Source organism: Coenobita brevimanus, chromosome 61 (assembly GCF_032717465.1).
Source record: "Coenobita brevimanus isolate Jiangsu-jjx chromosome 61, ASM3271746v2, whole genome shotgun sequence".
Taxonomy (NCBI): domain Eukaryota; kingdom Metazoa; phylum Arthropoda; class Malacostraca; order Decapoda; family Coenobitidae; genus Coenobita; species Coenobita brevimanus.
Window position 1 is genome coordinate 41538730 of NC_137014.1, and position 12181 is coordinate 41550910.

A 12181-nucleotide genomic window follows, 5' to 3' on the forward strand; every position below is an offset into this window, starting at 1 on the left:
GTATACGAACCTTATGCATACACACTTTTTATGTACACAAGCCATGGCCGTACACAGGCCTTTCACGTACACGAAATGCCCCCCTCGCCGCCTGTACGTCAGTATACATCTCTTGGCGCCACTTGGGATAAATATTCTCTCTCTCTCTCTCTCTCTCTCTCTCTCTCTCTCTGTACGTACTTCTGTAAATTGACGTTAATTGAACCGCCCGCTGCGTTAAATTATTGACACACACACACACACACACACACACACACACACACACACACACACACACACACACACACACACACACACACACACATCCATCCATCCATCCATCCATCATGAAGTCGTACACACACACACACACACACACACACACACACACACACACACACACACACACACACACACACACCATCCATCCATCCATCCATCCATCCATCCATCATGAAGTCGTACACACAGACACACATACCCAGAGATAAACACACACACACACACACACACACACACACACACACACACACACACACACACACACACACACACACACACCATCCATCTATCCATCATGAAGTCGTACACACACACACACACACACACACACACACACACACACACACACACACACACACACACACACACGGCTGAGTGGACCCGAGCTTCAGATGGGATTAGAGGTGTGTGTCCCTGAGTGGTGTGTGTGTGTGTGTGTGTGTGTGTGTGTGTGTGTGTGTGTGTGTGTGTGCCGTCTCTCAGAAAGACTTTTAGAAATAAGTTTTACCCGAGGAAACTTTGCAGCCTCTTATTTTTCTTATATCAGAGTTTTTATGTGTTTGGGTACTTTCTGGATTGCCTTTATGTATTGTCTTTAATCTCTTTATGGAATCTGCTTTCGGATCGGTAGCGTTTGAGTCTACCAGTGTTCAGTCCCACTTCGGACGGATATGTAAGGGGGAAAAGTAGTATGTCCTTCCATGTGTTTTCTCATATTTCCACCCAGTCGAGTTAGTGTCTGAGATTTATATATACTTTCCTTCACAAACACAGCCTCTCAGATAAGGCAGTATCAGGTACACTTCTCACCTTACACCCAAAAGCCTTCCACACCTATACCCTTGCCTGAAGCATTGCATGGGTGGCGGCGGGTTACTTCCCCAATGACGGAAAGCGGTGTTCCTTGACCCGCCATTGCATAGGATGTCGAAATTACGGCTTGATCCTGTGTGATAAAGCTGCTTTCCCATGCCAGGCTTGTGCTATCCGATCGCTACAATACGTCTTCAGGTTTGGCCATATATAACGCCCCCCTTCCACTGCGCCGGGTGACTCTCGTGTCTTGCGGGGACTGCTCAGACATCTTTATCTGTGTTTATCTTTCACCAGTTTTTCATTTCCTACTCCCACTGCCACTTCCACGCCCACACCAACAGACTGAGCTGTTCGCGCGGCACTGAAGTTACCACCTATTGAGTTTCTGGTGGAGAGCTATTTTCAGACCACCCTTTATACATTCATTTGTCTGTCTTTTTGGTTTATTTTATTTTTATTCTTGTGTAATATTTCACTTCGTGGTTTCCAGCCTTCCTCCTTCTCTTGCTTTTCCAGTGCACGGTATTGTTCTGTGTTTCTGCATTTTCTCGTCTCGCGTCCTCGTCTTCTCCTCCTCTTTCTTGCTTCTTTCTTCCTCTTTTATATTTGTCCTTTTATTCATTATTTCTTCCCCTTTTCTTCTTTCGTATCTCCTCCTCTTCTTTCTTCTTTTCCCTCTTTTTCTCACTCTTTCTTCGCCTATCTCTCTCCTTCCTCTTTCTTTCATCCATCTTGTTAAAACTTTCGTATTCATTTTCTTCCCTGCCCACTGACTTTCCTAGTGGTAGTGTGTGTGTGTGATACAGTGTGTGGGTCAAGGGATGGTACGGTGTCTAGTACAGGGAGCGTGCAGGGTGTGATATTGTGTGTTTGGCAGTGTGTGTTATAGTGATGGTATAGGTTGTGGTGTTGTGATGGTAAAGAGTATGGTGCAAGGTGTGGTGCAGTTTGTGCCACAGGGTGTGGTGTAGTGAGGGTACAGAGTGTGGTGCAGGGTGTGGTGCAGTTTGTGACACAGAGTGTGGTATAGTGAGGGTACAGGATGTGGTACCGTGTGAAGTACAGTGTGTGGTAGTGTTTGGTAGTGTGGTAATGTGGTAGTGTGTATTAAGTGAGGGTACAGTGTGTAGTAGGGTGTGGAACAGTGAAGGTACAGGGTGTGGTTCAGTGAGGGTGCAGAGTGTGTTACAGTGAGGGTACAGAAGTTGATACAGTGTGGGGTACAGTGAAGGTCACAGTATGATGCATTGTGTGGTACATAAGGGTACAGTGTGTTATCGTAAGGTACAGTGAGGGTACAGAGGTTGGTCTAGTAGGATGTGGTACAGGTTGTGTTACAGTGAGGGTACAGGGTGTGGTATAGTGTGGTACAATGAAGGTACAGGGTGTGGTATAGAGTGGTACAATGAGGGTACAGGGTGTGGTATAGAGTGGTACAATGAGGGTACAAGGTGTGGTATAGAGTGGTACAATGAGGGTACAGGGTGTGGTATAGTGTGGTACAATGAGGGTACAGGGTGTGGTATAGTGTGGTACAATGAGGGTACAGGGTGTGATATAATGTGGTACAATGAGGGTACAGGGTGTGGTACAAGATGTGGTATAGAGTGGTACAGTGAGGGTACAGGGTGTGGTATAGTGTGGTACAATGAGGGTACAGGGTGTGGTACAAGGTGTGGTGCAGTGTGTGGTACAGGGTGTGGCAGAGGTACAGACCCGCTTCAACTCTGACCTTTAAACGGGAGAGACTTGCTCTCTCTCTCACTCTCACTCACGCTCCCTCTCTCTGCTCTCTAGTTCTCTTTAATTCTCTTTTCTGTCAATTAATTATTCTTTGTTCTGTCTGTTACTGTATTTTCTGTTTATCTGTCTCTGTCAGTGTCGAGGTGTTTCTCTCTCTCTCTCTCTCTCTCTCTCTCTCTCTCTCTCTCTCTCTCTCTCTCTCTCTTGTAACCTTAGGATCGCTCTTTACTCACAATCGTCCTTTGTTATTACTCTCTCACTCTTTTACTTTCATTCTCTCCCTTTCCCCAATTATTCCCTCTCTCTCACTTCTTTGATCCTCAGATTGCTTCTCTAGTTTCCCCATTCTCTCTCTCTCTCTCTCTCTCTCTCTCTCTCTCTCTCTCTCTCTCTCTCTCTCTCTCTCTCCGTCCTCTTCAATTGAGAGACTCTTTTTTTTAATACTTTCTACATAAAGACGATTTTAATTAGCCAAGGAAAGACTCTTCTAAATTGAGAGGTTATACACAGCCTTCATTAATTCCCTAAGCTGAGTAAAATCGTCCTTAGATGGCTAGAATTAGTGAGATATTATGTCCTCTGGTTGAAGGAGTTAATCTCTAGCGCCGCATCATCTTCACGAAATCCGCGCTTGTTCTCACCGCGCTTGACCCACGATTGATACTCTTCCTCTTCTTCCCCGCGTCCTCTTTCTCTCTCTCGCCCCTCCCAGGCTTTATATTCTCCCCTCTTCCTCCTCCATCTTCATCATTTCTCTTTTTGCTTACCCAGTGTCACTTTTACACGTTTCCACGCTGAATGTATGTATGTATTTTTCCTTCTGTTTTATGTGAGATTTTTATTTCAGTCATGCTTTTTCTTTTCCGTGTTTTCTCGCTGCTACCTCACCCCAGCCCTATATATAAAAAAAAAAAGTTGGTGGTGATGATGATGATGATGGTTTCTTTTCTGTATTGACTTAAGTATGGTTTTATATATGTGTGTTTTTCTCACATGATTATTAGGATGTTTGTGAGTCTCTCTCTCTCTCTCTCTCTCTCTCTCTCTCTCTCTCTCTCTCTCTCTCTCTCTCTCTCTCTCTCTCTCTCAAGGTACTGCTGATCGTAAGTTCGCGAGATCATTCCGCGGCTGACCCACTATCCTGCTCTCTCTCCCTTCCTCCCTCTTTCTCGTCTTCCCTTTTTCTCCACCCTTCTTTTCCCTCCATACCTCCCTCTCCTCTCTGATTCCATCTTCCTGGTCCATCTTCCTCCATTCCTAACTTCCTTGGCTTTCTCCTCTCTTCTCTTCTCCTTCCCTCTCCTCTCCTCTCCTCTTCCCCTTCTCTCCTTCTACCCTCTTCTCCTTCTCTTCTCCCCTTATCCCACCCACTTCTCTTCCACTGTCCTCTCCTCTTCCCCTCTTTTCTCTTCCATCGACCCTCTTCTCCCCCCTCCTTTTCTCTCTTCCTCGTACGCTCCTCTCCCCTCTTTTTTTGTCTTCCTTTGAGTTAGAGATAAGTATCCTTGTCTTCGGCTTAGAATGGTTAGAATATGTTAGTTATACTCTATCTTTTAACAAACAGGCTCTAAAGGACTTATACCTATGCTGTCCTTTGCTTTCCCTTTTCATCCCTTGTACATTTCCCTTTCATCCACCTCTCTCCCCCTCTCCATCGTTCTGCCTTTCCCATCCTCCCTCTCTCTATCCTCTCTCCTTCTGCCTTTCCCATTGTCGCTCTCTCCGTCCTCGCTCCTTCTGCCTTTCCCATCCTCCCTCTCTCCATGCTTCTGCCTTTCCCATCCTCCCTCTCTCCATGCTTCTGCCTTTCCCATCCTCCCTCTCTCCATGCTTCTGCCTTTCCCATCTTCCCTCTCTCCATGCTTCTGTCTTTCCCATCCTCCCTCTCTCCATCCTTCTGCTTTTCTCATCCTCCCTCTCTCCCCTTTTTCCTCCGCTACACTGTCTTCTCGCCCTTCCTCCCTCTCTTTTTTTTTTCCCTCTACTACACTTCCTCTCACTGACCTTCCTCCCTCTCTTTCTCTTTTTCCCTCTACTATTGTTCCTTCTCTCCCTTCCTTTCTCTCATTTTCCTCCCACTACTCTTCCTTCTCTCACTTCCTCCCTCCCTCTCTCTTATTCCCTCCACTAATCCTTCTCCCCCTTCCTCCTTCTCTCTTTTCCCTCCACTACTCCTCCTCTCTCTCCACCGTCTCTCTCTCTTTTTTCCCTCCACCACTCTTCCTTCTCTCACTTCCTCTCCAGCCCTCCAACCCCTTAATTCTCCTCCTCTACACCCACTTTTTCCCGCCACCTCTTCTTCCTCCCGCTTTTCTTCCGATCCCACTCGCCTCCCCACGTCCCTCCACCTTCCTTCTCTTCCTCTCTACTCCCTCCCTTTCCCCACTCCTCCACTCTTATTCCACCTCTCCCCTTCCACCTTTCCCTCCACCCCACCACCTTTCTCCTCATCCTCACTACCGCTTCCCTTTCCCTGCTCCTCCACTTTACCTTTAATTCCACCTCTCCCCTTCCACTTTTCCCTCCATCCCTCCACCTCTCCCTCCACCCTTCCACCTTCCTCCTCCACATTCTGGTCTTACCCGGGCCCATGAACATAATATGGCTGTGGAGTTGACGCCATTTCTCTTTCCATTTTTCTCTCCTTTCCCTCCTACTTTTCCTCCATCTCCCTCTCTCTCTTCTCCACCTCTTCTCTCTCCTTCGTTCTTTGTTACCCTCATTCCTCTCCGATCCCCCCACCCAACTTCCCTCTCCTCTACCCTACCTTTCCTCCCCATCTACATTACCATCTCTTCCACCCACCTCTCCATCCACCTCTTTTCCACTCCTCCATTCCCTCTTCTCTCTCCCTCCACCCTACCTCTCTCCTCCAACCCCTCCATCTTTACACCTTCTTCATCACCATTTTTTTTCCATTTTCTGTGTACATCCTTTCCCCTTATCCGTTTCTTATTTATCTCTCCATCTCTCTACTTCCTTCTCCACCTTTCCTCTCATTCTCTCCCCCTCCACTTCTCTCCCTCTGCCTTTCCAACCCTCCCTCTTTCCCCATGTCCCTCCACGTCCTTTCCTTCGTTTCTCCCTTTCTCTCTAGCCCTCCTGCCAACCCTCTTCCCTCCTCCTCCATCTCTCTTTTCGCTCCACCTCTCGTACTGCACCCCTCCCTTACCTCCACCTTTCCCTCCACTTACCTCCTCCACATTCTGGTCTTAGCCTTGAGATAATGATAGTAAAGATGTGGACCTGACACCATTGTTCTTCCACTTTTCTCTCCTTCTCCATTCTTTTCCTCCAGTTCTCTTAATCTCTCCATTCAGTCTTCTTTACCTTTCCTCCCTTCCTCCTTGATTGCTCTCCTTCCTTTCCCAGCCCTCCCCCTTTTTCCCTTCCTTCCTCTTCTCCACCTTACTCTTCCTTTCCATCTCCTCCCCCCTTCCATGTCTCCTCTCCCTCCCCCTGCACCCCTCCACCCTTCCCTCCACTTACCTCCTCCACATTCTGGTCTCTCTCTCGGGCTCATAAAAATAGTAAAGCTGTGGAGTTGACACCATTTTCAACCCTGCTATTTCTTTCCGACCCTCTCTCACCCCAAGCTGGAAAAGAGCGAGTATTGTTCCAGCCAGGTCGTGTTACTGGAAGGTGCAGGAAGGCTGGAAGGAAGGACATTTGGAGGGTTGGGGTGGAAGGACAATTTGTAGGACACTTGGGAAATGCAGGACACATCTTGGAAAAGTTTTAACATGCTGGAAGGAAGGACGTTTTGAGGGCTGGGATGGAAGGACAGTTTGTAGGACTCGAGGGATGCAGGGCACATTTGGCTGGAAAGATTTTGTGAGTTGCACATTGGAAGGACGACTTATAGACTTAAGAAATGTAGGACACAATTTGGAGGAGCAAGAGGCTGAATTGGAGTTTCCTTGAATAGGGGAAGGTTGGCTGGAGGGACATTGTGAGTGGCAAAATGGAAAGACAGAGACTCATTGAGGAAAGCATGACACATTATGAAAATATCTTGGAATGCTGGAATGTTAGCTGGAGAAACAATGTAAGTGGTACAGTGGAAGGACAAAGGATCACGCATTACAAATATTGGACGTGTGTGAGGCTAAATAGAAAATGTCCTGGAATGTTGAAAGCTTGCTGGAAGGAAGGCTGTTATAAGCGGTATAGCGAGGGGACAACTTTAAGGTTTATTGTGGAAAGCAGGACATATATTGGACGAGTACGAGACTTAAATGGAAATATCCTGGAATGCTAGAAGGCTGGCTGGAAGGAAGGACATTGTGACAGGCTGAATGGGAGGACTGGTTAACCTTCTTCAATCCAGCGGCGTACTTTCCACTGTATTCTTGCTGTCCTCAAACGATTTAATTCAGTTTGAGGGAGTCCTCCTGTAATTAACTGGCCAGTGAACGGTGTACCCAACTCTTCCAGTTCGAAAATTCTCCTAAGCTTTTTAAAACGTCTGGAGATAGAACGAATTAAAAAAAAAAATGAGCGGGGTGTAGTGATTTATTCCAGACGATTTCATTCAGCTTATGCAAACCCATGACCACCCTGGGATAAAATGACAAGGGGGTTTAGGACACAGTTAGCTGAGGTCAAAAGGTCAAGGTCATAACTAGATTTGCAACTCTGGTATTTTGTTTTAATGATTTCGCTCATTTTGCTGACACCTGCATCAAATGACGGGACGTTAATTAACAGTATATATTTTTTTTACCTGGTCGTTAGGCTTGGGTAGCGCTTAGTGAGGTAGACAAGCACCGATTTTTTTTTTTTTTAATTATTATTATTATTATTTCTTTCGCACTGAGCACCTGTTTCTTTATTATTTCTTTCGCACTGAGCACCTATTTCTTATTATTTCTTTCGCACTGAGCACCGTTTTTTTTTTTTTTCTTTCGCACTGAGCACCGATTTTTTTTTTTTTTTTTTTTCGCACTGAGCACCGATTTTTTTTATTATTTCTTTCGCACTGAGCACCGATTTTTTTTTTCTTTCGCACTGAGCACCGATTTTTTTTCTTTCGCACTGAGCACCGATTTTTTTTATTATTTCTCTCGCACTGAGCACCGATTTTTTTAATTATTTCTTTCGCCAGACGGTTTTCTTCACCTTATGCTCTTCACTGCGTAAAAATCCGTTGTATGCTGAATAAAATCGTCTGGTTATGGCAAAAATATAATACATAAGACAACATAATGATGAATAATGGGTCGTGGAAAAGGACCGGACCGTACGTTATTATTTTCTCTGATAATAATGGGGGACTTGATCCGTTCAGACCGAGTACGTGTTTTATTTATGTGTACTTGGCGCCTTCAGACGATTTTCTTCATCCTTGGAGAGACGTTTCGAATTGAAGGGTTGGATGTAGCCTTCATCTCTCTCTCTCTCTCTCTCTCTCTCTCTCTCTCTCTCTCTCTCTCTTGCAAGATATTTCCCTAAGCTGAGTAAAATCGTCCTTATAAAAAAATCAAGCGCAAAATACGTCATCGAACTGAAGGGGTTGAGAGGGTGTAAATGAGAAGGTAAATAAATGAGGAGGATGAGAAGATTGTGAGAGAATAGTAATAGTAGTATTAATAAGTTGTAAATGGAGAGGTGAGAAGAATGATATTGTAAATGAGATCGTAAATGAAAATAGAATAAGTATCGCCGTAAATGAAGAGGAGCAGGTGAGTAAATAAGCTGTAAATGAGGAGGTAAATAGCCGTAGGAAAATAAGGATGCTGTAAATCGGGAAGTGAGGCGTAAATGAGTAGTAAACGAAAGCTTTAGGAAAATTAGTGGACTGTAAATGGATAGATGCGGGAGAGTAAATAAAACCTGTAAATAGGGAAGTAAAAGAGCGTAAATAGCCCGTAAATAGGGAAGTAAAACCGTAAATGGCCTGTAAATAGGGAAGTAAAAGATCGTAAATAGCCTGTAAATAGGGAAGTAAAACTGTAAATTGCCTGTAAATAGGGAAATAAAAGAGCGTAAATAGCCTGTAAATAGGGAAGTAAAAGAGCGTAAATAGCCTGTAAATAAGAAAGTAAAAGAGCGTAAATAGCATGTAAATAGGAAAGTAAAAGAGCGTAAATAGCCTGTAAATAGGGAAGTAAAAGCGTAAATAGCATGTAAATAGAGAAGTAAAAGAGCGTAATTAGCCTGTAAATAGGGAAGTAAAAGAGCGTAAATAGCCCGTAAATAGGGAAGTAAAAGAGCGTAATTAGCCTGTAAATAGGAAAGTAAAAAGAGCGTAAATAGCCCGTAAATAGGGAAGTAAAAGAGCGTAATTAGCCTGTAAATAGGGAAGTAAAAGTGCGTAAATAGCCTGTAAATAGTGAAGTAAAAGAGCGTAAATAGCTTGTAAATAGGGAAGTAAAAGAGCGTAAATAGCCTGTAAATAGGGAAGTAAAAGAGCTTAAATAGTCTGTAAATAGGGAAGTAAAAGACCGTAAATAGACTGTAATAGGGATGTAAAAGAGTAAATGGCCTGTAAATGGTGGGGTGCTGCAGGAGAATTAGCTCTGTTATGATGGGGACAACTCTGCCGTTCTTCTCCAGCTAATCCCAGACGATTTTATTCAGCTGAGAGAGCGTTGGTAGTGTTAGTAGTCGTGGTAGTAGTAGTGTTAGTAGCGTTAGTAGTGTCAGTAGTGTTAGTAGTTGTGTAAGTAGTCGCCGTTAACCCCTTCATGATCGGAGCGGCTCTAGTGCTCAATTCCAGACGATTTTATTCAGCTGAGTGAGTCGAGGGGGCGCGAGTGTAAATAAACTGTAAATAAAGACGTAAATCAAGATGTATAATAGTGTGAACAGCGATGCAGGGGTGGGGGTGGGGGTAAATTGGATGTAAATCGGGTTTGCCAGCTACCGAGAAGACTAAAGAGAATGTAAATGAAGAAATTAATGAAAGGGTGAATAATGAATGTGATGAATGAGGCGGCTGGCAGAGAGAGAAAGAGAGAGAGAGAGAGAGAGAGAGGATAATAAAGATGAATTGTAAGAAGATGCAAAAATGAGATTTTTGGGGGGTTTAGTTTTAATGTAATCGTCTTTTGATTTGATCATTTTAATTCCTTTCCTTTCTTTCTGTTGCATTTATCTATTGCATTCTTTCTTTCTTTCCTTTTTTCTCTTTTCCCTTTGTGTATTGTCATTCTGATATGGCTGTGTCTTCCATTTTCCATCATTTCCAGTTCATTTCCTTGTATTCTTTTTTTTTTATTGGTCGCTCTTCCTTTGTGAATTTCATTTTTCATTTTGTTTTCCTTTTTATTCCATTCTTTTTAAAATTTTGTTTATCATTCTTATTTATCTTCATTATTTTGTCTGTTTCATAGATTTTTTTTTTTTTCGTACGTCTTCACAATCGTTCGTTCCTTTTTTCTCTGTATTTTTCCTTTTTTATCTTGTGTTTTCTTTCTATTTCGTACATTAATTTTCGCGTTTGTGCCTTTAACCATCGTTCCTTCCTTTTTATATACAGTTTCCTTTCCATTCATCTGTTAGTCATTTCTCAGTGGGTCAGAAATAATCAGACGTTTGGGGGTAACTTGTGTCAAATAGTTTCGTCCATCCCTCTCGTGTGACAGGGATGGAGGAGAGACGTAATTTAGTTTTGTGATTATATTTTTTGCTCTTTATTTTGTACTTTTTATGCTTTTTTTTTTTGTATCCACCCCCATCCTTAAATTTGGTAAAAAGATCGTGGTGGTGATTTCGTTTTTTTATTTTTATTTTTATTTTTTCATTCTAACTGACATTTTCCGTGCGATTTATGAGATCGTAGCTGTTTGCTGGATTTACTCAGTTTATAATAATGGTAATGATAATAATGATAAAAATAATAACGATAATGATGATAATTATAGTAGAAGTAGTCGCAGTGATCATCAGGTGTAGCTGACGGAGTACTTAACCCTATCACCACGATGACATCTTTTTGTAAGTTGTTCCTGCCATCTCCACACGAATTAATTGTCACAAGAAAGCTCCATGGTAAGAGAAAAATACAATGACAGCTGTATCAACCTCCCCCTCCTTTCAAAATCTCTACCCAAAAGCGTGATACTCAAAATTCGTCAGGAGACAGCAAAAAATGAGTAAATAAATAAATAAATAAAATAAAGGTTAAATTGATAGAGGCGAAAGAGTTAAGATGGATGGGTCAGTCTGCTGGCGTGGTCGTAGGTGTGGCATAAGGAGAATGAATAAGTGATGTAGGATAGGCCTTGATGACGCTTACTAAGCCGTCCCCGCAACACACGAGAAATCGCCAGGCGGAGTGGAAGGGGAGAGTTCTATTGGAACCACCCTGTGTATAAGAGGTCCTCTCTCTCTCTCTCTCTCTCTCTCTCTCTCTCTCAGATGAATAAATTTATGATATTATCCCCTCTCCCTCCTCTCCCCCCCCCCAAAAAAAAAAAGTGTCGCGACAAAGCGGTTTATTGGCGCTCTAGAAGGTGGAGAAAAAATTTGCATGTAAAAAATATGCTTGCAGAGAATGGCGTGCAGAAATTTGCGTTTGGTGGTGTATGAGAAGTGTAGCGGCGTTGGAATGTTCGGAACTTCTCTCCTTTAACGTCTGTGTACATTCGCGCTCACAAAGAGAGAACGATTAATGTTTTACTGAGTGTGTGTGTGTGTGTGTGTGTGTGTGTGTGTGTGTGTGTGTGTGTGTGTGTGTGTTGTAATAATAGTAGTAGCAGTAGTAGTAGTAGCCTAGTAGCAGTAGTAGTAGTGGTAGTAGTAGTCGCAATATCTGAACGTGTACCCGGTGGACTGCGGGTTGAAGTGTGCCCTCCTTCTGTCGTCCACCATCCTTCTTTCGGAGGATAGGGAAGGAATTGAGGGACATTTGTACAACCAGGCAGTGGAGCAGTACGGCAATATCAGTGCCACTACATGAAGGCGTCTCACTCCAGCGCCTACGTCTGAGGAATACATGCATTAGAAAAAAAAAAATCGGAATTACATTATCGTACCAAAAGGGTGAAGATTTTTGGAGGTAAATAGAAGTGTTTGGTTATGCAAAGGAGAAAATGTTTTGCCAGGTCGCCGATATTATTAAAGAATAACAGACGCCGCGCATCCTCACCTAAATTCCCCCCCCTCCCACCCCTCCATTCTCCTTGTTACCCCTCTCTTTTTCCTCCTTCCTGCCTCCTCCCCTAACCTCCTCCCTATCCCTTAGCCCCATTGTAGCCTCCCCTACCTCCCTCTTCTTCCCCTTGCCTTTTTTTTCTCTCTCTTTTTCTTTTACCTCTTCCCTTTTCAACCTCCTTACCCCGCCTACCTCTTTTCTCTCCTTGTTTCCATTCCCTTATTTCCCTCACCTTTTCTTCTTTTCTTCGCCTCATCTCTC

At 43.7% G+C, this 12181-nt stretch overlaps 1 protein-coding gene across 1 annotated transcript in view; it reads left to right on the forward strand.

Annotated features, from left to right (window-relative positions):
• The first annotated feature begins 2725 nt into the window (after positions 1-2725).
• MCU (mitochondrial calcium uniporter) overlaps positions 2726-12181 on the forward strand; it is a 247266-nt gene continuing 237810 nt past the window's right edge. The window contains exon 1 of the mRNA XM_080275456.1: positions 2726-2785. Within this exon, the coding sequence (XP_080131582.1) occupies positions 2726-2785 (60 nt within the window). The remainder of the gene's footprint in view (positions 2786-12181) is intronic.